This window comes from Prunus avium, chromosome 3 (genome assembly GCF_965620075.1).
Source record: "Prunus avium chromosome 3, drPruAviu1.hap1.1, whole genome shotgun sequence".
NCBI classification, from domain to species: Eukaryota; Viridiplantae; Streptophyta; class Magnoliopsida; order Rosales; family Rosaceae; genus Prunus; species Prunus avium.
This window is the reverse complement of record NC_142286.1, coordinates 4,400,174-4,426,759: the sequence shown is the minus strand read 5'-3', so window position 1 is coordinate 4,426,759 and position 26,586 is coordinate 4,400,174. Positions and strand designations below refer to the sequence as shown.

At 35.7% G+C, this 26,586-nt stretch overlaps 2 protein-coding genes, 1 long non-coding RNA gene and 1 pseudogene across 30 annotated transcripts; 2 read left to right on the top strand and 2 right to left on the bottom strand.

Moving 5' to 3' along the window:
- Positions 1 to 1,679: 1,679 nt before the first annotated feature.
- Positions 1,680 to 3,037, bottom strand: LOC110774567 (LRR receptor-like serine/threonine-protein kinase IOS1 pseudogene; annotated as a pseudogene). Its single transcript, XR_015834461.1, has 3 exons — positions 2,933 to 3,037; positions 2,300 to 2,825; positions 1,680 to 2,172 (listed from the first exon to the last, which is right to left on the bottom strand). The product of XR_015834461.1 is annotated as an LRR receptor-like serine/threonine-protein kinase IOS1 pseudogene (transcript).
- A 1,117-nt stretch (positions 3,038 to 4,154) lies between these two features.
- Positions 4,155 to 4,938, top strand: LOC110768791 (uncharacterized). Its single transcript, XR_015834772.1, has 2 exons — positions 4,155 to 4,278; positions 4,722 to 4,938. It is a non-coding gene; the product is annotated as an uncharacterized LOC110768791 (long non-coding RNA).
- A 7,211-nt stretch (positions 4,939 to 12,149) lies between these two features.
- On the top strand, positions 12,150 to 15,755 carry LOC148295479 (uncharacterized). Of its 14 annotated transcripts, none has more exons than XR_015834706.1 (7): positions 12,150 to 12,631; positions 12,830 to 13,088; positions 13,289 to 13,445; positions 13,894 to 13,972; positions 14,085 to 14,139; positions 14,385 to 14,453; positions 15,406 to 15,755. XR_015834706.1 is itself a non-coding variant. In XM_088251142.1 (6 exons), exons 1-5 carry the CDS (start codon positions 12,393 to 12,395, stop codon positions 14,428 to 14,430), a joined length of 780 nt encoding a protein of 259 aa, XP_088107268.1. In that variant the 5' UTR covers positions 12,150 to 12,392; the 3' UTR covers positions 14,431 to 14,453; positions 15,406 to 15,755. The 14 variants fall into 14 exon arrangements, 5 of the variants coding, with proteins under 5 accessions (XP_088107268.1, XP_088107266.1, XP_088107267.1 ...); XR_015834703.1 differs by having other exon boundaries at positions 13,876 to 13,972; XR_015834704.1 differs by having other exon boundaries at positions 13,876 to 13,976.
- Positions 15,756 to 17,005: 1,250 nt separating this feature from the next.
- On the bottom strand, positions 17,006 to 20,632 carry LOC148295478 (uncharacterized). 14 transcript variants are annotated; one of them, XR_015834736.1, is made up of 7 exons: positions 20,130 to 20,632; positions 19,673 to 19,931; positions 19,316 to 19,472; positions 18,785 to 18,885; positions 18,622 to 18,676; positions 18,308 to 18,376; positions 17,006 to 17,355 (listed from the first exon to the last, which is right to left on the bottom strand). XR_015834736.1 is itself a non-coding variant. In XM_088251164.1 (6 exons), the coding sequence occupies exons 1-5, from the start codon at positions 20,366 to 20,368 to the stop codon at positions 18,331 to 18,333; spliced, it is 798 nt and encodes a 265-aa protein (XP_088107290.1). In that variant the 5' UTR covers positions 20,369 to 20,632; the 3' UTR covers positions 17,006 to 17,355; positions 18,308 to 18,330. The 14 variants fall into 14 exon arrangements, 5 of the variants coding, with proteins under 5 accessions (XP_088107290.1, XP_088107292.1, XP_088107293.1 ...); XR_015834735.1 differs by having other exon boundaries at positions 18,789 to 18,885; XR_015834738.1 differs by having other exon boundaries at positions 18,789 to 18,867.
- Positions 20,633 to 26,586: the final 5,954 nt, after the last annotated feature.

The following is a 26,586-nucleotide window of genomic DNA, read 5'->3' as shown; positions in this document are numbered from 1 at the left end:
ATATTTCATTGGCCAATCACAAGGCGCCACATGGACAAGAAGAATATCTCATAGTTCAATTATCACGTCCCGGATCGCTCCGCCGTAGCATGATATTGTCCGCTTTGGACCCCCTTCTTTGCCTTCACGGTTTTGTTTCTGGGAACTTTCGAGCAACTTCCCAATGGGTCACCTATGCTGGGATTGCTCTAGCCCCAACTTACTTAACTTTGAAGTTCCTATGAATCCGAAGCCAGTGAGCTCCCAAAAGGCCTCGTGCTAGATGGAGGCGGGCATGTACATATAAGGCACATCACCCCCTCTCCGTTGGTCGATGTGGGATGTTACAATCCACCCCCCTTAGGGGCCTAACGTTGTCGTCAGCACACTCGCACCACATGGCAGAGTGGCTCTGATATCAAATTGTCACGTCCCGGATCGCTTCGCCGTAGCACGATATTGTCCGCTTTTGGGCTCCCTCTCTGCCCTCACGATTTTGTTTATGGGAACTCAGGAGCAACTTCCCAGCGGGTCACCCATCCTGGGATTGCTCTAGCCCCAACTCACTTAACTTTGGAGTTCCCATGAATCTGAAGCTAGTGAGCTCCCAAAAGGCCTCGTGCTAGATGGAGGCGGGCATGTACATATAAGGCACATCACCCCCTCTTCATTGGTCGATGTGGGATTTTACATCAATAATTGAGCCAATTTATTTGGCTAATTAATTAAGACAAAAAATAGGGATATTATCTTTATTTGGGAATATAATCATCAATTAAAGATAATATCATCAATTTAGGATATTATCTTATTTTAGGGATATTATCATCAGTTAGGGAATTGATTCTAATCTAAATCCCTAATTGACTCAATCTCTCTATTTAAGGGAAAGAATATATTCCCTTCAAAATAGGAATTATTTTGTGAAAAACCCTAGATGGCTAGAGCCTTATAAATACATGGCCAAATTCAACACACAAGCTAATTCTAAACCTAGCTCTAAAACTTGAGAGAGACACCTCTCACTCTCTGTCTCGCCGCCTCTCTCTCCCTCTCTCCTCACAGGCTAAGTGTCATCACACACGGCCCGGGCCACCCAGCTTTTCCCGTGAGAGAAAACTCTGTCCATTTTAGCTATTGCCGCATCTTTTCTCAAAGATCCAATCGAACTAACTTAGGCATTGTAGGGCCTAACTTATTTAAATTAATCTGATTGTCTACCTTCTTATTAATTACATTGGTAATTACTCATTTAGCAAAAGCAGTAAGACATACTTACAAAGACTGGATCATTGTGAGATTGGATATAGAAGCAGCTATCTCCCCTGTTAAGCCACTCCAGGACAAGTTCCTGATTGTATTTTTTGCAACTTCACTAATTAAGACAGGATGAGGCATAATTAAATCAAATATCAGGAGAAGTTTGTTTGAAGTCACATATACTTACAAGGATATGATTCTAGGTGACTCAAATTCTTGATAGTTACACTTTACTCCTTGCCAAACGTAATCTTGAGGGGCACATGGATCTCCTTGCCAATTTCTTTTAACATTATAAGTTGACTTGATCGATGCGATTGCGTCAACTAATATTTTCACACGCAAACAGAAGATTTCATCAGAAGAATTCATATGTACACTTCCTTAATGGTAAGGTACTAAACGAGAGAAAGCCACTTGTGTAAGGAAGAACTAATTAGTTAGTGGTTACCATCTTCTTGGTTTGTTTCTGCTTCTTCGAAGTGTTTAACCATATAAATCTCAAGAGCATTGAGGATAGGTGGAAGGGTAGAGTTCTCAGCCCTGGTAATTGAAAAATTAACATCGTTTACACCAGTGCTCCAAGCGTTAGGGCTGTAAATGATACTTGTGGACAAGTATTGAGGAGCAAATGGCCTATAAATGCTGTCTCCGTTCCTAAAAATGTATTGCCATCTAGATTGGTTGAGTTGGAGGCTTTCAACTTCTGCAAAGTACAGGTAATTTTGATATTCTGCATTTCTGTCTGGCAACAAGAAATTAATACTCAAGGAATCACTTGGATTTTTTGGCGTTGAAGCAGTACTCATAACAACAGATGGTAGTTGGTGGTCAGATTCAGATTTGATGGTGGATGAGGTGTTTAATTGTGTCCAATCATCATCGGGGTCATCATAGTAATCCCAGTATCGATCAAGAATATCGTCTGGATACCTAATCAAAGCCAAAATTCCATCAGAATATAATCAAAATTAAAAGTTTCAAGGATTGCAAACACACACACACACACATATGTATATATATATATGGGGAACTCATAGCTAGCTAGGAGACGACTCACCTGTATCCTGTCCCATCAGGTGTTTCGCCCATGTCATATCGGGAGACAAGTGCCAATGACCCCGTTTCATAAGATGCATTAGGTAAAGGCCTGAGTCCCAGAGCAGATATAAATGGAACCCCATAGCCTGTGTTCACCAAACAAACATGTATATAGTTTCGGAGTGGGACATATATGAGCTCTTTGTGCGTGGGTACAGCTTCAAGGCTCACAGTATCCCACAAATTAGGTCCAAGGTGCAGTTCAAATTCAGGTATCTTATGTTGGCCATCATAATTCTCATATAAGAAACTTGCTCGGATCAAATATTTGTTGCCGCGTGTAACATTTATCTTGTAGCAATTCCTGGCTCCTTCGGGGAAGCTCCTAACAGACCTGTGTCGCTGTTGATAATCTCTGTAACTAGGCAATGTGGATTTACTTTCCCCGGTGTCTATGAAGGTTGCATCGGAAATGTAGTTAATGCCAGTGTCCGGTTCAGAATAACTTGAATCTGCCTGGAGGCCACAATCTATGCTAATGAATCCTGAGATATATAAACATACATATGTAAGAAATACAGGTACTTATCTTAGATATATACTATGCTACCAAAATTAACGATTTATTTTTTCTTGCTGCTGATATATTTACCTGATTGTTCATCTTGGGAATGAACAAACAGCATCAGATTAAGAGCGAAACCAGCAACCAGAAAGAGGAGTTGCTTGGACGTCCACGACATGACTACAAGGGAAGCAAAGATACAAACTTAAGTAAGTACTTTGTGTTGAATGGATATCATTTTATATATAAAAATAACACAAGTCAAGCCAACGCTTTTTGTCTCAACACTACTAGAAAAGTGGGCTAAAGGCACGACCCAAAGATCACAAAAACAAAGTTCATGTCTTTTTGAATTACATTTTACACAAATACTAGTATTTGTGTGATATGTAAAGAAGACATAATAGTTTTGTGTCCAATGACAATAGAAAAAGCAAATAATTGTGCCTAAAGCGGTTTAAGCACAAATTTTGTGGCCAAATATCATAGCATAGAGTTTGTCACTACACTTTTTGAATAGTTGAAGCTTTTTTAACCATGAAAAATATACTTTTGTGCATTTTTCTTATATATTGTACTAATAAAAAATTCTAACCATAAAACATTATTTGTGCCTTATACCAATAAAAAAGCATGTCTCTTGTTACTTACACTATTATGACTCAATATTGGGCACGAATATTGAATTTTGTGGCATTGTACCGCACACATTTCAAAGTATGATAGTCTTTATTTTTTTGTTCATAATCAAAGTATGATAGTCTTTTCATTTTTTTTATAAAAAAAAGTAAGATAGTCTATACTCTATAGATAGAGCACGGATATTGAATTTGTGTTCTTTTTTTTTTTTGGTAAAAAGAATTTGTGTTCTTTTAAATGGCTATAGAGCACGAATGCTTTAAATTGTGTCAATACTGTAAACAAAGTAAAAAGTAATGATTTCTCTAAGAGGCGCCTCTCTCTCTGTCTCTCTCTCTCTCTCTCTATCTTCCTGTCTTTTTTTATTTTTTATAATTTTGTTTCCCTCCTTACTCTCTTTTTAAATTGTGTCTCAAGTGTTGCAAAAAAAGTATTTAAAAAAAAATAAGTTGGACAACAACACACGGCTCCCTCCTTTCCTTATTCTATTTATTTTTTTTATTTTTTTTCCCACTCTTACCTCACATTCTTAACCTATTATTAACACACTGCTCCCTTACTCTCAAATGCAGTCGTCGCCCATTTTTCTCGATCTACTCTCTCTTCTCCATTACTCATCATCTTCTTCTTCTCACCTTCTCTCAGAACTCATCTATTTTTCGGGGTAAAGCAGACCTCTCTCTCTCTCTCTCTCTCTCTCTCTCTCTCTCTCTCTCTCTCTCTCTCTCTCTCTCTCTCAGTCACTGAAATACACAAGAAATGCAAGACTAAGATGAAAGTATTTTGGTGGAGCTGTAAGATTTTCGTTCATGTTGAAGTGTAATTGAATATTTTGGATGCAATTATCATATTCTTTTATGGATTGTTTTTTAATATATTCTGTGTTAGTTTTGTTAATTTGAAAATTTATGAAAATAAATATTTCGGATCGGATTATTGGATATAGGTAGATCCGCTCCATATCCGGTGATTTCTCTCAAGTAAATTTTCTTTCTAGTTTTTTGTTTATCTCTTTTTGGGTGCTGATATGAGAATCTAGGTTTATCTTATTTAATTTCTTTCTTTGATTTTGGACATGAAATTTGTTGTTTATGGGTGAGTTTATGAATGAATCTTGAGTTCTATATTTTTTGAGAATTTTGTTATGCCCATTAATATCAATTAAATTTTCTTTGATTTGATTTCTGGTAATTTTTTAGCATCTTTGTTTTTGTTCACTAAATCTGATTGTATGCAGTTTTGAAATGGGAAGATGAAGATGTTAGAGAACTTGGAGGAAGAAAGCAGATCTGGAGATTGGACGATGATATTGTCAGTACTCATGAGGGACTTTGTTGCAAATTAAGTGGGCTGTACTGCAAATCAATAAAATACGGAGATACTCAGAGTTGTACAAAATAATTATTGTAACAAAATTTATTTGTTTTTGGTATCTGAGTTTATTTTCATTTTTTTATTTTTTATTTTTAAAAGTTTGCCTTTTAGCCACGTTTAGAGAAATTTGTGTTCATATTGAATAAAAAAGTATTATTTTCGTATTCTCAAAGAGCTACTATCAAGAGGTGGAGTTTTGGTGGGGCCATCTACTCTATAAGCACAAATGCTTTATTTCGTGCTCTAAATATTTGCCACGAATCAGTATATTTGTGCTCTATAATCAATAGAAACCCCTATACAGGAGACCGACCACTATAAAGTGGCTGCACCGTTGCTATTTTCATAGGGCACGATTATCCGTGCTGTTTGAAACAAAGAACACAAATAAAATTCGTGCTTTTAGCCCAGTTTTTTAGTAGTGCAAAGTCCATTTTTCAAGTGGTGTAAAAACTTTAGTTAATATGTGCATGAACACTAATTTGTAATTTCTTTTGGTTATTGGTAGAATTTTCTGTTCTGTGCATAAGTGACCAACTAGCGTGGAAGCTACAGCCAAGTCAAGTCATGGTTGGTCCGCAATTATGATGATGAGCATCATTCAAATTGGGTTGCAATTTGATGAGCTCTCTCTATTTATGTTTTGAGAGAGAATTAGTTGGAACAGTTCTCTCATGATATTGATGATCATTGTTCATGGTCCATATGTGCCATGATTTATGGACGGTCAGGATCTACAATAAATCGAAATGGATACTTGTTGCCATCAAACTCTGCCAGCTTTCTTCCATTTTTATAATTATTATGAAGACAAAATTGAGAAAACACAGTTCTGTTTTCTGCTTGAATATTGAGCATTGACTTGGTCGTCGTGGACGTATCTGTCCATGTGCCATGTTCCAGCTGTGAGTATGACCAATCGGGCTTTGCCTTGTGGAAAATTTGGGCTTGATGTGGAAGGCTTGTAAAATAATTGATTATTGACTAGTTAATGAAAGTATTTTCTTTTTCTTTTTCTTTTTCTTTTTACTTAAAGAAAATGTGCTATTATTATTATTATTATTATTTGTCATTTTGTTTTTGGCTAAGGAGGGAGAGAGTCATGAGCACTACTACAAAAAGGCTAATAGGCATCGGGGAGAAACCGATGCCTTTTACTATTGCATACCAATGCCTCCATAAGGTGATGCTAAAGGGGTTGTAAAAGGCATCGAGGAAAACCCGATGTCTTTTACAGAAACAACATCGGTTTCTTCAACCAAAGTTTTGCGTCAACAACGGTTTCTAAAAATGTCAAAACTAAGTAAGCACCAATATTTTTATAATTATTATTAGGTAAGATATATTTATTGACCGAGTAATGCTAGAAAGTGAAGTATCCCATTAGCTAATAAAACATATCTTTGCTGCACGCTAGCTAGTCACTGTCGAAACTTCGAAAAAGTCGTATGTGAAGTATATTATGTGCACAAATTTCCCATTGATATAATATTAGGCTTCAATCACTGGCCAACTAGAGTGGCTAAACTATAATTAAGGTGATTCTAGAATGAAAGTTCTTATCCCATGATCAATTGTTAATAGCCCATTGATGATTATTAATTTTACCCATTGGACATTTTCCATGAGTAAGACTGGTGTAATTGTCAACTCTTTTTGTCTTAGAAATTTTCTCGCACATCTGAGATTCGATCTCAAACTGATGCTTGGATTTCAGGTTGTTTAATTGGGTGCGGGTAGGGATGTACTTAAATTAGAAACTTAACAAAGAGCCCAGTAAATCGATCAATCTTACGAGTGGTTTATGAGTGGTTTGAAATGCCTCTAGACATTATTCATAAAGTCTTGATTGAGGATAGTTGCAATTGGAATCACATATTAAGTTTCCTACCATCTGTTGGAATTTTAAAAGGTTTTAAAAATTTAACCGTTTTATTTATTTATTTATTTTGGCTATTTTATTTTATTTATTGTGGGGTTATAAATATTTAATATTCATGTTTTATTTCTGGTTGGTGAATGCCTTAATTTTTTGGTTGGTGAACTTTTATGGTTGGTGAAGGTTACATGTTTTTGGATGCCTATAAAAGGGCACTCCTTCACATTTGATACACACACAGTACACCATCAGAATATCACATACTACAATCACCACCACAAACTAATTCTCTCATTTTCTACTTTTATATATATTCTCTACTTTATATTATTATTTTGGCAATGGTTCTGTGACTTGGATACCCATATCCGTCTATGAACGTGCTCATAGCAGATCTTGAGTTTGTGTACAAGGGGTCGTATCTTGGAGTCTTGTAGACCGTCAGTACCTGCACGTAGGGAGGCTATAAAGGCTTTAGGACAGCGTTTTTGACGTGCTTCACCGTACCAAACTCACCTTTTTACTTATTATTTATTTTCCTTTTACTTACCTATTATTTTGTTTTGTTCAATTTCATTATACCTTAAAAGCTTTCCTATTTATTTATATGTTATTTATAATATAATATTTTTTGTGTTTGGCTTTACGGAAAAGGAAAACTATCTTTTGTATATTTTTTATAACAATCTAAAGCCTTTGTAGATTAAAACTACTTTCTTTCCGTACTGTTGTGAAGCCTCAATTGAATACTTGATTTATGAGATTACCACTTGCCGCTTGGTTCAAACTGTAGTAAACAAAGTATTATCTTACATGTATTTCGAATAAATCATATTTGTTAGGTTGTGTCTTTATCATAGCATAGGTTTGATTATATATGTGAAACCATATGTCTATTAAATCTTTGTACGTTAAAGTTGTTTTTCTTCCTGTACTGCTATTGCTTTAATACCTTTTAACTCTTTGACTGCAGCTTTTGCATTGTTCTAGATTTTCAAAATGAAAACTACGATTTATTTTGGGTAGATGCAGTTTAAAGCTTTCATGTTGTCTATGCAATTTCAATTACTTTAAATATTGTTAGTACATTTATATTTTTATAATTTGTTGCTAACGTTTGGGCAATTACTGCTAGTGTTTGAAAATAAAAAACCTACATACTAATTTATGTGTTATTATTATTATAGCTCAACGTTACTGCTACTTGGTATAAATATCCTATCAATTATGAAATAAATAAATAAACTAATTTATTTTGCTTTTGATTTCTTTCAGCCGTTAGCCTTACAACATCATGTTATATCTACAACTTTAATATATTTATATTTTAATTACTATCAAAATTTACTTCAATGTCATTGGAACAGTCTATTGCTACTCATTCTGAAATATTTACTATGGATTCAGTTTCGGTTTCGGTTTAACAAATTTTGTCTTTAATGGGTGTATTGTTTTTTTGTCAATTAATATTTTGATAATATTATAGATTTTTATGTTTCAAAAATGGGTAGAAAAGTATATGAGATTTTATTGCTATTGAAATGTTTTAAAATAAATTTTGGAGCAGCCAACAACTGTAAAATCGGTGTTGGCTAATTGATTCAGAAGTTTTGGAACCAACCTCAATTTATTGAGAACTAAATCTGACAGGACCCGCCCCAAATTCCTCGGAACTCGAGACAAATCCTGTGGAATTCCCGACATCATCCCGATGTCAGGCCCACTCACTGAAACTATATCCTCCTTTCCCAAGGAGGATTAAGGGCACGAGACTTTCTACCGAAACTTCGGCAGAGTCTCCCCTGTAAATTGAACGTTCCCCAAATTCCAACCTGCACAACATTCACATTTTAATATCCCAACAGGTAGCATGCACAATAATATCTCATGCAATTCATCTAATTGGCCTCCGGCCTTAAAATATTCCGAAACCGAGCTAGCAACAAGCTCTTAAACCAAATAGTACTTAACATGAGGCAATTAATAACTTAAACGTAAATATGAAAGCCGAAAGCAAAGTTTACAGCGTCTAACTATCCCAATTTCAACATATGAGGCTTTAACCTCCTAACATGAACACAACCCGTTCCCACCTGAATCTCAGGACCAACGACAAGGTCCGTACCACACTCAAAACACTTAAAGTAAAGTTTAACCTGTGACTGCACTTAGGCCTTACCCTAGGTTGCCTACGTACCCTCGCCGAGGGATCAAGCCACACGTAGTTCTCATCATCAACGATCACAACTCCGGTAATAAACCAATATTTACAACAGAACCAACTATACAATTCAGATCTATCACAATTTTAAATCCGATAAAAACACATTGAAACATTATCACTTTCCTCCCAAGGCATCGTATTAAGAAGACATCCAAAGGGCCTGGACAAACTCCGACGGGCCTGGGCAAAACAAATCTCCGAAGGGCCTGGACAAACTCCGACGGGCCTGGGCAACATAACCTCTCAAACATAAAACCCATTATCAATTTCTTCCCTCTATATCAGTTCAATCCCGCAACCATACCCTATCCAAGGCGTATGTTGCCGTACCACACTTCCCAATCCAGGGCTTAAACATTCATACATAAACAGGGTCCTCACAAAGTACAATTTCACGTATCTCAAACCCGAATCAAAACCACATATACCAATATGTAACGTATGTGCTTATAAATGAGTATATATATATGTATATATAATTACACACACACCTCTCACCATCATCATGTACCAGGGGAAAACAATCCAACCGGGGATCATCAGACTAGCTCACAATTATCAGCCCCCAAACGGACTGTGGCTAGGGACGAGCCGTCCAACTGGGGGACTAACTCTCAACCAGCACGTACGGACGAAGAATCAAGACCCATACGCCTGAAAACAGCCCTACGCGCGCAGACTACCCAATCAAGGGTCTACAGCAACATCCCGTCAAGGATGCCCCGGGTTCCGTCATATCCAGACCATATTCACTATGTCCATGTATCAGTATCCAATGGGAGGTACATATGATGATGCACATCATGTACTGGGGAAACAATCCAACAGGGGATTGTTGACTAGCTCACAATTATCAGCCCTCAAACGGACTATGTGGCTAGGGACGAGCCGTCCAACTGGGGGACTAACTCTCAGCCAGCACGTACGGACGAAGAATCAAGACCCGTACGCCTGAAAACAGCCCTACGCGCGCAGACTACCCAATTAAGGGTCTACAGCGACACCCCGTTAAGGTATGCCCCGGGTTTCGTCATATCCAAACCATATCCACAATTTCCATGTATCCCAGTGTCCATATCCACTGTTTCCAAGTATCATCATCCAAGGGGGAGGTACGTATGATGGTGGAGTTCATAATCCCTTATATAAATATTTTAAAACAGCACTTTCTCAAATATTATATATATAGGAACTCAAGATACTCCAATATGTCCAACACCCAAATATATATAACAAATACCTCATAACATATTAAATCCAATAATCAAATATATAATATATTTTAAGGAACCATTAAAACAATATGCATAAACTTTCCATCCCAAAACCATGCTTATTATCTGAAAACAAGGTCCACTCACTTCCTAATAAGCATAGCCGAGCCCACGGCTCACTTTCATAACTCAACAAAACCATGAACTCATACTTGTCAATTCCATAATCAAAATTATTAAGATAATAACCAATAATCCTCATACGGTAATAATAAAAACAAACTCAAAATCTCAACACAATCAACAACACCCAAATTACAATTGAGACTCGTGGTAACGTTATCCTAATGCTTTTCGAATGGTGAAACTACCTCAGAAGACTCACGGTCAACCGAGGGTCAAACCTCCCATATTTGGTCAACCGGGCTCGCAGGGCCCACGACCTCCGTTTTACGATCCGAAAGTTCCTATGGGTTCCCCAAGGTCTAGGAAATACGTCCTACAAGTTTGGTTCAGATCGGACGGTCGGATCGCTCACGATCGCACGATCAAACGGTTATCGTAAAACATAAACTTTAACTTATTGAATCGGAACATCTGGGTCTCCGATTCACAATCCGTGAAATCCTATACAATCCTAGGAATGCCTAGATCAACATATATTAAATTGGAAGCGATCCAACGGTTCTAACATATCGAACCTGGAAATCACACAATATGTAAAATCCGTTCGGGGTTCAAACGTTATCCGAATTGAGATCCGTAAAATCCTACGCGCTCGTGACAACCAGGGGATCGCATTGGGACAAAAATGCCCCTCTGATACAGTGTCCATGCGCCGCCACACGCGCTGGCAGCACATGGGTGTCCAAAGCGATATCGCATCGCCGTTAAATCTCAGAATCTCGAGCCAAGACTCCTACCCTAGGTAATACACCTAATTTGGAGCCACTTTTGTTCTTGGACATACCCCAAAAAGTCAACGGAAGTGGCTGAAAACGGAGGTCGAAACCGGCAGATTTTTCAATCGCTTAATTAACTATCACAATGCAGAAATTGCTCAATTCCTATCCAACCATCAGCTAGAGCATGAAAAATATGTGGAAAAGCATACCTTAATCGACCGGTTTGGTGGCCGGAGGAGGGAGAAATCGCCGGCGAAAATTATGTTAAAAACTGGGTCGAAACCGATCGGATTTTTGCATTTTCCGGCCATCTCCGGTGGTTCCAGTGGCGGAGATTAGTCGGGATAGGAAGAGGGAAGTGAGCTTGACGTTTTGGTACTAATATCATGCGATTTGGTGGTCGGTGGAGGTGGTGGCAAAGCAAAAACCGTTCGGATGAACAGTAACAGGGGAGGGGGGCTGTTTCTGCGCAGGGAGAGAGAGGGAGAAATGGGTTTTCTGATTTTTATTTAAAATCCCATTTTGAAATAATTGCGATTATGCCCCTGAAGGTATTTTGATCATAACTTTCTCGTTACAACTCCGATTCAAGCCCACTACGTGTCTACGGACTCATCTCGGTACGATCTACGTAAAAATACAACCCGCTGCCCCCAATTCCTTCAGGAAATAAAATGACCAAACTACCCCTACTCCGTGGGCAAAATTGTAAATTCATAAATCTTGAAATTAATTAATTCACTATTCCTTTATTTTGGGTCGGGATGTTACAAAATCTTTTACATTTATAGAGAAATTAAATTTGACACTATTCTATTTTGTGCATGTGTGTGTATACTTTCAAAATACAAAAGTATATTTCATTACTTATCCTTTTGTTGAAATGAATTTTCCAGATTTAACCTAAGGGTCACAGTTGTTTCTAATTCCCATATTTATTTGGGAAATAGCGGTATATGCCACCAAAATTATAATCTTAAGTGAAAATACCACCCATTTTCAAAAATTGTAAAACTATCACCAATAAATATATATTTATTGTCCACTTATTGCACAGATATCACTGTTACAGAAATTTTGGTCTCTCAGCTCCCTATTCACTCTCCCTACGTTCGCTTGCTCTCTCTCTCTCAGCTCTCTCTCACAGTTCTCTCTTCCTCTCTCAGCGCTTTCTCTCTCCATCGACCACCACCACTCTCTTTCTCCCTTTGTCGCGAAAACCTAAACAGCACTCTCTCTTTCTCTCTCTGCAGTCAATGTTAGGTTTTGTTGAGGGGGTTCTTGAAGATGAAAGAGAGGGTTTCTTCGTTAAATGCTCTCTCCCTTCAACAATCTCTCAGTTCCCTATCTTTTCATGTCTTCAATCGACGTCTTTCTCTTCTCCTCTGCTCCTTCAGGGCCTCAAAAAACCCTAATTCTTGGTTTCGATTCTGACTTTTTTCACATACTTCCTCCTCATTCTCAATCCTCTCACAGACAAAATTCGTGCTTTTCTTTAGGTGTTTCTGGGATTTCCAATTTGGTTATGTGCGCAAAACGAGTGATTCTAAGGTAGGTTTTGTATTTGTTATTGACTAGTTTGTCTTTTTGTATGGTTTTCATTTGAGAATGATAATTTCACTAACCTGTGACTGATTTTGTGAAGTTTAGTAATTACAGAGATTGGAAATTTATGTATTTGAACTGTGAATTACTTCATGCTTGGATGAAACTTCTATTGGTCTGATTGATTTTGCTTTATTGATGTAGCCTCTCCAATCAATTTCCAAGTCTGGAATTGCATAACAGAGAGCAGAATGGTCGGGTTGATGATTTATCAGCTTCTAAGGTAAAGGGGGAACTACATAAGTGTTTGAATGGGCCTGTTACAGTTGCTACGGTCTTGTTGCCTCGTGGTTTAATCAATTCAGGGAATCTATGCTTTCTCAACGCAACGCTACAGGCTCTTCTATCCTGTTCTCCTTTTGTTCAGCTTCTGCAGGAATTGAGAACTCGCAAAGTGCCTAAGGTTTCTTTTGTTTATTCGATTACTTTGTATTTACGTGGTTTTAGTAGAATTGCTATTTGCAAAAAACAAAATTTATATAGATTGCTGATATCAGAAAATAGGAAGCTACCTTGCCTATGCTTGTTCTTTTTCTGGCTAATCACTTAACTAATATGTTGTCCATTTGAATTTGATTTTATATAGATTGGGTGCATTTGCAGAGTTCGTCTCTGAATTTGACATGCCTAGTGGTTCAAGTTCAAAGAACAAAGATGCAGGTGTTCTTGAGACTGGTAGGCCTTTTAGCCCTGCCATGTTTGAAGGCGTTCTTTAAATTTTTACTCCAGATGTACGAACTAGGATCTTGGGCAGGCCAAGGTGTGTATCTGATCTGGGTGAATAATTTTCTGTTCTAGGTTTTGTCTTTTTGTATTTTTTTATTTCTATGTTGAGCCTTCTTATTGCAAATTTAATCCTTGATGGTATTGCTGGCTGAAATTGTAAGGCATGATCATTGCAAAAAGATTTAGACACATGCATCTATTTGTGGTCACAAAAGTTGTCCTTCCCTGCCACTTTTTTTCTTTTAAATCCCTTATGGATTCTTATTTTGCCATTAATTTCAGTTATTTCTATGAACCATATGATTTTCATTTTTGAGACCTTGAGTAGGACAGTTTCTGGTTTGGTTTGCCTTTGTATCTCTCACACTAGATGCTGATAAAGCCTCCTTCCAAGGAAAATTCCATTGAGATTTAGTTAGGATTTTATTACTTTTTATTTTTATTCTGATAACTCGGTACTCTAGTTTTTTCACTGGTTTTAGATAACAAGGATGATGAAGTGCGAGTCAGCAGAACAAGTGTGACCTTATTGTCAATCTTAAAACTTCAGCAAACCAAAAAGTAGGTAAACTTAGTTTTCATCCCTTTCAAGCTTGTTCTGGTGCTTTGGATTTTGGATTGCCATATACAATTTAATAAGTTAAGTTCTTTACTTTCCTTTTGGTCTTGGCAGTTGTTGTGGTGGGATAGTGTAAATTTTAAATCCAAAGCTTTTGACTTTGATGATGGTAATAAATTTGCTCATTTTATTAAAATAATCATGAATCATCATTTACAACATAGGTCAGATTACAAATGTTGGTACTACTATATCTGCTTGTTTTTGTAATTAGTGGGGCTAATGCTGATGGAAATCAGTTTGGTCCTGCATAAGTCCTTCATCCTGATGATGTCCTTTTTTTTCCTCATTATTGATACCTTAGAATGTATAATGCTTTTGTCTAATATATGTACGCATTAAATTTTTTTGCAGTTTACGAGTATCAGTCTTCGTAGAGAAGGTGCTGACATTCATGTAGATGTTGGTTTGTGTATCACTCAGGTATTGCTTAAATATTTTACTTCTTTGAAGTTCTTTATATGCTTTAATACGAGAAACTCTTGAAGATTGAGTATATGAGATGGAGAAATAGAATAATCTCTTTTAACTTTGGCAATATCTAATTGTTTTTAGGTCACCAACAAACTCAAGTGTAAGAACTCAAATGGGTTTCATTGGTTTTGTGTATTTGGATCGTTTTTCTGATTGGATATTTTGGGCTCTGTTTTAGGTTGCTTGTTTGCAATTAATTTTGGCTATTTCTATGAACCCTATAATTTCGTACAAGAAATTCAAAAGGGAAAGAAGGTTTGACTAAATTTTCATATGGCCCTTGAAAGAATGCATGTCCTACTTGAACAAGAAAAGTATATGATCGTTTTTGAGTCTTTACACTCTTTGGCTGACCTTGTCCAAGCAAGTATTGGATGTTTTATAGGAACAACAAATTAGTGAAGTACTCATCCTAGCTTCAAATCCCATTGGGAGGTAAAAATGATAACTAGGATTTTAGTTTAATAGAAGAAGTCACTATTTTGTGCAGTGTATATATTGCTGGAATTTATCTGTGACGCACTGTGTAAAGTAAAGTGGGTTTTATACCAATATTAGTCCTATCACGGTTCTTGAATATTCATGTTAATGACTTTTCTTGAGAAATCTTGTACTTGATAATGTCTAATTTTCTGTTTACATGTTAAAAGAAGATATTTTGTCTATTTATATATTCTTCCTTCTGGATGGTGCTTAGGACTTATAAGTTTTGGGAAGTACTCATAATTGTACTTTCGCCTGAGTAGGAATTTTTTTCCCAGTTTGCAAGAATTGTTCATCAAATTTATATAAGTTTGTAGATAGCACAAGCATGCACCTTTGAAGAAGCACATATGCGATTCTCATCCAACCAATTTCGTTGTAACAAATTATGTATCTCTGACTCTGTTTTTTCCCTCAGGCTGGATTAGCTCTTGGAGAGTTGCGAAAGGAAAATAATTCCTAAGAAGCCTTTGGCCAGTAACTAATCCACTTTCAAGTCAAGAACATCTTTTACATCCTCAACTTTTACAGAAGCCTCTCCGCCCATTCCTTGCTCGAGGGTATTTTGACGATGTAGGAGTGTAAAATGTGATTCCATTGAGGACGTCGTGTCCTTTTTGTAATATGTTGTAGATTATGAATATATAATGGGAATGTGGAGTTTTTGTATTGCCTTTGTATTGCTCCCCTATTGTATTTGTATTGTCATCGTATTGCCATTGTAGTGTTGTGTTATTGCCTGGTTATTGCACTTATATTTCTATCTTATCACCTGTTTTTCAAGTCTATCTTGTGAAGGAACTTATAAGGATATTTTGTAAAAGAAAACGCTTGATTGTATTAGTTTATTTTGTAAAGGAAAATGTTAGATCATTATTCTTTATCATATAAATAAGGTATAACAAGCACCGTAGATGTATCTCTTCAAAGTGATTGATTCGTGTTCAGCTATTGGTGTAAGAATGTGATTCCATTATTGCTTTTTTATTGATTATTTATTATTGTAAGAATGTGATTCCATTAAGGACGTCACGTCTTTTTTATAAATCAAACTCATAGTTGCTTTCCCTGCAACAAATTATGTTAATTAAGAAAATCAACCAAAAAACAAAAAACAATAAATAAAAGCAATTTGTATATTGTATTTCAAGGGATATATATAATGCCATAGTCTAACTGAAGTTGTATTAATTTACGCCAAGCCGTCCTTAGCTTGGGGTGGTTATCATTATCCGTATAGAATTTTGTATCTATAATTTAAAATTCCATTATAATAAGGTGGAAAATGTGAAATGTGCATCATATCTCAATCTCATCATTGTGTTTGCAAAATGATGCATGCCTCAGCTACTTTCAGTGTCAACAATGTCTCCAATTTCATAGGGTATGTATATCATTGGCAAGAAAAATGTAAGGGGAAATGTCTGATATAATCACTTTCTATTTCTTTCTGCAGTTTTCTCTTGACAATTTATGTTCCTTTCCCCTTTTCTTTTCAGATTGCACGAGAAAAAGAAAAGCCGCGCCCAACTTGTTTATTGTATTTGTATTGCGTTTTTATTGCGTGTCTATTGCCACTTTATTGATTGTTTATTGCTATCGTATTGCTTTTGTATTGCATGTCTGTTACCACTTCATAATCTACGTGCCAATACTTTTATATCGCTTTTGTTTATTGCTTTTTGGTTGGTTTTCATAATTAATATAATTTGTTGCAGGGAAAGCAACTATGAGTTTGATTTATAAAAAGGACGTGACGTCCTTAATGGAATCACATTCTTACAATAATAAATAATCAATAAAAAAGCAATAATGGAATCACATTCTTACACCAATAGCTGAACACGAATCAATCACTTTGAAGAGATACATCTACGGTGCTTGTTATACCTTATTTATATGATAAAGAATAATGATCTAACATTTTCCTTTACAAAATAAACTAATACAATCAAACGTTTTCTTTTACAAAATATCCTTATAAGTTCCTTCACAAGATAGACTTGAAAAACAGGTGATAAGATAGAAATATAAGTGCAATAACCAGGCAATAACCCAACACTACAATGGCAATACGATGACAATACAAATACAATAGGGGAGCAATACAAAGGCAATACAAAAACTCCACATTCCCATTATATATTCATAATCTACAACATATTACAAAAAGGACACGACGTCCTTAATGGAATCACATTTTACACTCCTACATCGTCAAAATACCCTCGAGCAAGGAATGGGCGGAGAGGCTTCTGTAAAAGTTGAGGATGTAAAAGATGTTCTTGACTTGAAAGTGGATTAGTTACTGGCCAAAGGCTTCTTAGGAATTATTTTCCTTTCGCAACTCTCCAAGAGCTAATCCAGCCTGAGGGAAAAAACAGAGTCAGAGATACATAATTTGTTACAACGAAATTGGTTGGATGAGAATCGCATATGTGCTTCTTCAAAGGTGCATGCTTGTGCTATCTACAAACTTATATAAATTTGATGAACAATTCTTGCAAACTGGGAAAAAAATTCCTACTCAGGCGAAAGTACAATTATGAGTACTTCCCAAAACTTATAAGTCCTAAGCACCATCCAGAAGGAAGAATATATAAATAGACAAAATATCTTCTTTTAACATGTAAACAGAAAATTAGACATTATCAAGTACAAGATTTCTCAAGAAAAGTCATTAACATGAATATTCAAGAACCGTGATAGGACTAATATTGGTATAAAACCCACTTTACTTTACACAGTGCGTCACAGATAAATTCCAGCAATATATACACTGCACAAAATAGTGACTTCTTCTATTAAACTAAAATCCTAGTTATCATTTTTACCTCCCAATGGGATTTGAAGCTAGGATGAGTACTTCACTAATTTGTTGTTCCTATAAAACATCCAATACTTGCTTGGACAAGGTCAGCCAAAGAGTGTAAAGACTCAAAAACGATCATATACTTTTCTTGTTCAAGTAGGACATGCATTCTTTCAAGGGCCATATGAAAATTTAGTCAAACCTTCTTTCCCTTTTGAATTTCTTGTACGAAATTATAGGGTTCATAGAAATAGCCAAAATTAATTGCAAACAAGCAACCTAAAACAGAGCCCAAAATATCCAATCAGAAAAACGATCCAAATACACAAAACCAATGAAACCCATTTGAGTTCTTACACTTGAGTTTGTTGGTGACCTAAAAACAATTAGATATTGCCAAAGTTAAAAGAGATTATTCTATTTCTCCATCTCATATACTCAATCTTCAAGAGTTTCTCGTATTAAAGCATATAAAGAACTTCAAAGAAGTAAAATATTTAAGCAATACCTGAGTGATACACAAACCAACATCTACATGAATGTCAGCACCTTCTCTACGAAGACTGATACTCGTAAACTGCAAAAAAATTTAATGCGTACATATATTAGACAAAAGCATTATACATTCTAAGGTATCAATAATGAGGAAAAAAAAGGACATCATCAGGATGAAGGACTTATGCAGGACCAAACTGATTTCCATCAGCATTAGCCCCACTAATTACAAAAACAAGCAGATATAGTAGTACCAACATTTGTAATCTGACCTATGTTGTAAATGATGATTCATGATTATTTTAATAAAATGAGCAAATTTATTACCATCATCAAAGTCAAAAGCTTTGGATTTAAAATTTACACTATCCCACCACAACAACTGCCAAGACCAAAAGGAAAGTAAAGAACTTAACTTATTAAATTGTATATGGCAATCCAAAATCCAAAGCACCAGAACAAGCTTGAAAGGGATGAAAACTAAGTTTACCTACTTTTTGGTTTGCTGAAGTTTTAAGATTGACAATAAGGTCACACTTGTTCTGCTGACTCGCACTTCATCATCCTTGTTATCTAAAACCAGTGAAAAAACTAGAGTACCGAGTTATCAGAATAAAAATAAAAAGTAATAAAATCCTAACTAAATCTCAATGGAATTTTCCTTGGAAGGAGGCTTTATCAGCATCTAGTGTGAGAGATACAAAGGCAAACCAAACCAGAAACTGTCCTACTCAAGGTCTCAAAAATGAAAATCATATGGTTCATAGAAATAACTGAAATTAATGGCAAAATAAGAATCCATAAGGGATTTAAAAGAAAAAAAGTGGCAGGGAAGGACAACTTTTGTGACCACAAATAGATGCATGTGTCTAAATCTTTTTGCAATGATCATGCCTTACAATTTCAGCCAGCAATACCATCAAGGATTAAATTTGCAATAAGAAGGCTCAACATAGAAATAAAAAAATACAAAAAGACAAAACCTAGAACAGAAAATTATTCACCCAGATCAGATACACACCTTGGCCTGCCCAAGATCCTAGTTCGTACATCTGGAGTAAAAATTTAAAGAACGCCTTCAAACATGGCAGGGCTAAAAGGCCTACCAGTCTCAAGAACACCTGCATCTTTGTTCTTTGAACTTGAACCACTAGGCATGTCAAATTCAGAGACGAACTCTGCAAATGCACCCAATCTATATAAAATCAAATTCAAATGGACAACATATTAGTTAAGTGATTAGCCAGAAAAAGAACAAGCATAGGCAAGGTAGCTTCCTATTTTCTGATATCAGCAATCTATATAAATTTTGTTTTTTGCAAATAGCAATTCTACTAAAACCACGTAAATACAAAGTAATCGAATAAACAAAAGAAACCTTAGGCACTTTGCGAGTTCTCAATTCCTGCAGAAGCTGAACAAAAGGAGAACAGGATAGAAGAGCCTGTAGCGTTGCGTTGAGAAAGCATAGATTCCCTGAATTGATTAAACCACGAGGCAACAAGACCGTAGCAACTGTAACAGGCCCATTCAAACACTTATGTAGTTCCCCCTTTACCTTAGAAGCTGATAAATCATCAACCCGACCATTCTGCTCTCTGTTATGCAATTCCAGACTTGGAAATTGATTGGAGAGGCTACATCAATAAAGCAAAATCAATCAGACCAATAGAAGTTTCATCCAAGCATGAAGTAATTCACAGTTCAAATACATAAATTTCCAATCTCTGTAATTACTAAACTTCACAAAATCAGTCACAGGTTAGTGAAATTATCATTCTCAAATGAAAACCATACAAAAAGACAAACTAGTCAATAACAAATACAAAACCTACCTTAGAATCACTCGTTTTGCGCACATAACCAAATTGGAAATCCCAGAAACACCTAAAGAAAAGCACGAATTTTGTCTGTGAGAGGATTGAGAATGAGGAGGAAGTATGTGAAAAAAGTCAGAATCGAAACCAAGAATTAGGGTTTTTTGAGGCCCTGAAGGAGCAGAGGAGAAGAGAAAGATGTCGATTGAAGACATGAAAAGATAGGGAACTGAGAGATTGTTGAAGGGAGAGAGCATTTAACGAAGAAACCCTCTCTTTCATCTTCAAGAACCCCCTCAACAAAACCTAACATTGACTGCAGAGAGAGAAAGAGAGAGTGCTGTTTAGGTTTTCGCGACAAAGGGAGAAAGAGAGTGGTGGTGGTCGATGGAGAGAGAAAGCGCTGAGAGAGGAAGAGAGAACTGTGAGAGAGAGCTGAGAGAGAGAGAGCAAGCGAACGCAGAGAGAGTGAATAGGGAGCTGAGAGACCAAAATTTCTGTAACAGTGATATCTGTGCAATAAGTGGATAATAAATATATATTTATAGGTGATAGTTTTACAATTTTTGAAAATGGGTGGTATTTTCACTTAAGATTATAATTTTGGTGGCATATACCGCTATTTCCCTATTTATTTTGGCAATAAAGTTGTAAAAGTGCTTAATTGCTATTAACTTATATAGACGTTTCTTTTTTGCAGTGCATTCAATTACGAGTTTTTTTTTATGCAGCTTTAGTTTCAAAACTTTAATGTCAATTTCATGACCTTTAGAGTTTTTATTTTTTGGCAATAAAGTTGTTAATAATGTTGGGTGATTATTGCTGTTAACATGACCAACTTTATGAAATCTAATTACATTTTTGTGTGTTAATACTTTTAAGGTTGGCATGAGTTTTTGTTGGAACTTGCAAAAGGGAAAAAAAAAAAAAGAGGAAAAGAAATTTTATGATTTGATTATATAGTCTTGCTGCAGTTTTGCTTTATTAATTTTGGGAAAAAACTGCATATTAGTTTAAATTCCGTTGATATGATTTAATCTTCAAATTGCATTCATATTTGCCATTAAATCATGTTGTTAATGTTGGAATTTTATTGCTTTCAACGTTGGGTTCTTTTGCACCATGTTTATGTCATTTAATTGATCTGGTTTAATACTTTATTCCGATTGACAACTACCATATATGTTGTGAATTTTTTCTAAAGAGTTTTACATGGGTATATTTGCTTTAATGTTTTAAATTTGAAGGAAAAAGTACTGCTACCTGGTTACACTTTAGAATCTTATTATCACTCGAACGACCAATTAAATTTTAAATAATGCATTATTTCATTTGCCTTGAATTATGCAAATTTAAGCTACGATATGTTACGTTTGAAATTTCAGGTTTATACTAACAGCCATCAGTTTTTGAGCCTTTAAGATAACAACAAAATGAAAACTTTCTTTTATGCTGGCTTCTAAATCTCTTGGACATTTAAGTTACGGAGAAGTTATGTTTATTCTAGTTTTAAAGCTTATTAACAATTACTTTATGTCACGTATGTAAAATCACGTTAAGAGCTTTTAGGTGCTTCATATTATTTACTTGAGTTAATTGCGATACAAATATATTGAGTGAACTAATGTGTCTTTCTGATTGTGAAGCCTTGACAGATGTCACATTGAGTTAATTTCCAAGAAGTACATTGTGAAACCTTCTTGAGAAAACTGAAATGAAATAATAAATTATATCACAGTAAGTGGCATTTAATTTTGAGTTTTGGTATAAGGCTTTCAAACCCTAATTTTTTGAATTTTTTTTACATTTATTTTTTAGAGGCTTTCGGTGGTTTCACTATTATATTTACAATGACTATCAAGATGACTGTGAGTTGGCATATTTTATGAATTTTAAAAATAAATAAACTTTTGGTACAGTCTTCATATATTTTGAGAATTTCCTAATTTGTGGGGGTTTAGAATTTCCTTAACTATTTGGGAATTCAAAATACAAAATTAATTTCAATACTTATTTTATGTTGAATAAAATTTTTCGAGATTAGTTTTAAATGGTTTGATTACATCTTTAAAACTAAATTTTTTTTTTGGGTATATTTATTGTATAAGTTATGATATCTCTTTTGTCAGGATTTATCTTATTTTAATTAGCCTTTAAATGTTTATCGTTATTTGCCTTTAATAGTAATAATAATTTATTTTAAAACCATGTGGACCTCTTTTGTGGGAGTTGTTTTTTTAAAGGGAACTTTAATCCTGTAATTTTATTTGTTACTATCATTAAGCAATTTTTGCTTTTATGTTGGAAAATATTAGATTCATTTATGTAGGCTTTCCTTTTCTCTTTCCCAAAATTTTGAGTGTGTTTTCAATTTCTTTATGCTCTTGTGGGAAAGATTCATTACATTCATTTAAGTGACATAATAATTTTTATATTTCCTTGGCAAATATGTTGTGTCCGTGTGAAATTGGTTTATATTATAAAATTTTATTATGAGACTAACTTGTCTTCAATTTTGATATGAAAATGTGTGCAACTAATGATTACCTTGGTATAAAATTTTGGTAGAGACTTCTTATTGTCTAATAGGTTCATATTGAGAATCGACAAGATACAATTTCAACTTGGATATGTGATCATGATTTCAGCCACTTTGAGTGCACAAAAAGGGAGTATGAATATCCTGAAATACTCAGTATTTATAGTTAAATTAATTTAATGAATTAATCGTTCTGTTGTTGTTCGTAAGTGTTAGCAGGTATACTCAAAGTTTCATGGACTTGAGAGGTACTCTTGATCATAAGATTTAATGTATGATGTATTTCCGTTATACTTAACTATATATCAATGCGTATTTAATTTCCAATTATACTGAGGTGAAATCCACTAATTATTTTTGTGCAAGATTGTGTAGGAAATATTTTAATAACATGCAGGTTTAAAGCGCGCTAAAATGGAGAACAAAGACATGAACTACATTATATATGCCTTGTGAAGGCTAGTCCTAATATGCATGCCTCGTGGAGGAGGCTATTAATGCAAAATGTCGAGGGGGATGTGCTTAAGCCCATAAGGGAGTCACCTAGGGAGGTAACCCAACTTCTGTGATTGGAGATCCCATGAAGGAAGTTCAATGTGGTAGAAACAATCCATACTGCGTGACTCATATAGCACTGATAAAATTATGGAGATATCCTTGAGATATTCTTCTGCTCATCCCTAAGGCAAAAGTGCTATTTTATGTGACGTTAGGAAGGGATTTATCCCTGAATGAGTTTCGAGGCGGGCAATCTCCCGCAGGATGCAGGTCACATGTACTCTTGGAGAACTCACCTAAGTGAGAGACGTCGTGAGGCCGCGACTATGAGAATTGGGCTATTCTCTAGTAACTCTCATTAGAATCAAGATGAGCGCATGGCCATAAATAGCGCTACCCCGCATCCAAGTCTCAACTAATACTATGTGTGGGATATGTTCAAGTTTGGTCAAAGGTGTCGAGTTCAATACTGTGTACACTCAGGTTCCTCAAATGGAGACTATCATCACTAAGTGAAGGTTCAAGCCCGGAAGGCACCTACACCTATTACATAGTATTATATTGCCATATATATTATATATTTTTCACTGTTTTTTTTTGTCACAGTAAAATTTTAAAAACCTTGTGGGGGATTGTTGGAATTTTAAAAGGTTTTAAAAATTTCACCGTTTTTTTTTATTTATTTATTTTGGCTATTTTATTTTATTTATTGTGGGGGTTATAAATATTTAATATTCATGTTTATTTCTGGTTGGTGAATGCCTTAATTTTTTGGTTGGTGAACTTTTATGGTTGGTGAAGGTTACATGTTTTTGGATGCCTATAAAAGGCCACTCCTCCTTCACATTTGATACACACACAGTACACCATCAGAATATCACATACTACAATCACCACCACAAACTAATTCTCTCCTTTTCTACTTTTATATATATTCTCTACTTTATATTATTATTTTGGCAATGGTTCTGTGACTTGGATACCCATATCCGTATATGAACGTGCTCATAGCGGATCTTGAGTTTGTGTACAAGGGGTCGTATCTTGGAGTCTTGTAGACCGTCAGTACCTGCACGTAGGGAGGTTACAAAGGCTTTAGGTCAGCGTCTTTGACGTGCTTCACCGTACCAAACTCACCTTTTTACTTATTATTTATTTTCCTTTTACTTACCTATTATTTTGTTTTGTTCAATTTCATTATACCTTAAAAGCTTTCCTATTTATTTATATGTTATTTATAATATAATATTTTTTGTGTTTGGCTTTACGGAAAAGGAAAACTATATTTTGTATATTTTTTATAACACCATCGAGCTTTACAAAAAAATTAAAAAATTAAAATTAAAACAAGAGAATGTAAACATAACAATACGCAAGAAAATTGAAAACTTTGGAGACGGGGCCTAATATTTATGGTAATATGACCTTAAGTTAATACAAGAACAGAGCCAAACAAGAGTCCTAATTCATGGACTTGAACAACATCCAAGAAATATGGAAGATTACAAACTTGGGAGATGAAGCCTAACTTCTGTGATGTGAAGAACTTATATCAATACTAGAATTCTAGAACAGAGCCAAAACAAGAGCCCAAATTCATGCTTCTTTTCATGATTAGCTACAAAGGCACAATGGAACTCAAGCAGAAGCATTATGTACTAGTACCAGTACTACCTCACGGAGGGAGTTAGCCTAACGATCGAATTGTCAGCCATTAACGCATTGGAATTATCCAATTCAGCTACACTGAATTTGAAGGGCTTGATTTACTAAGAAAGGCATACCTTAATAATAGAAAACCATTATTCTTTCTTTCAATCAGTCCTACCGGAACCGAGCCTGTGAACTTGTTTTTCTCCAAGTTTCTGCAAAGATAAAATCTATCACGGTGCTTTATAACAAATTAAGCATTTACAGTACTTTAGACATATAACCTGCCAAATATAGTGTAATTGAGAGAGTTGAGAATGTATAACAAGAAGAACAAGATAGGTTTTGCAGAGAATTCAAATCTGCCAATTGAATTTCTTACTTGGTGAAGGGTTAGATATACAAGTATACAAGGTGATTATTAGTTACAAACAATGCACAAGACATGGAGGGAAACATGGAGAGTTTCCATCCCTAAAACAAGGAATATGAAAACAAGGAAAAGTAACAAGGTGGTAGACAAGCCATTTAGGGATGTCTATGTTTTGTCTTTGTCTTTACTAACACTCCCCCTCAAGTTGGTGCAAAGATATCACGCATGCCCAACTTGTCCAGTGAGTCATGGAAAACTTTACTTGATACGGCCTTCGTCAGGATGTCAGCAAGTTGGTTTTCCGAGTTTACAAATGGAAACTTGATTATACCCCTTTCTAGTTTTTCTTTGATGAAGTGTCGGTCGACTTCCACATGTTTGGTACGGTCGTGTTGTACTGGGTTATGTGCTATCTCGATAGCTGATTTATTGTCGCAGTACAAGTTTGTAGCTTTCAATGGTTTAATTCCCAGATCCTTCAGTAATCTCCGTAACCAGAGCAATTCACAAACTCCTTGAGCCATTCCCCTAAATTCTGCTTCAGCACTTGATCTAGCCACAACTTTTTGCTTCTTACTTCTCCAAGTGACTAAGTTGCCCCCCACAAATGTAAAGTATCCAGAAGTAGAACGTCTATCTGTGATGGATCCTGCCCAATCCGCATCTGTGTATCCTTCTGGGTTCATATGTGTATGTTTGGAGAATATCAACCCTTTGGCAGGGGCAGCCTTCAAGTACCTCATGATCCGAGTTACTGCATTCATGTGTGCCTCACTTGGTTGATGCATAAACTGACTCACCATACTCACAGCATAAGCTATGTCGGGGCGTGTGTGTGATAGATAAATCAGTCGCCCAACCAATCTTTGATACCTTTCTTTGTCAGTGGGTACTTGGTCTGGATACATCCCTAACTTGTGGTTCTGCTCAATAGGTGTGTCAGCTGGCTTACAATCAAGCATTCCAGTTTCTGTTAACAAGTCTAACACATATTTTCGTTGGGATAGAAATATGCCATGTGTTGATCTAGCAACTTCTATGCCAAGAAAATATTGTAACTCACCTAATTCCTTCATCTCAAATTTACTAGCAAGGAGCTTCTGCAGATTCTTCATTTCTTCATTGTCATTACCGGTAACCACCATATCATCAACATAAATGATAAGGGCCGTAAGTTTGTCACCACGACGCTTTAAGAATAAAGTGTGATCCGAGTGGCTCTGAGTGTACCCAAAGCGCTTCATAGAATCTGTGAATTTTCCAAACCAGGCTCGTGGTGACTGCTTTAGCCCGTATAATGATTTTCTCAGCTTGCACACGGTGTTGGGACCAAGTGCCATGGAGGTCCCTGGTGGTGGTTCCATATACACTTCTTCTTGCAATTCCCCGTGAAGAAATGCATTCTTTACATCATA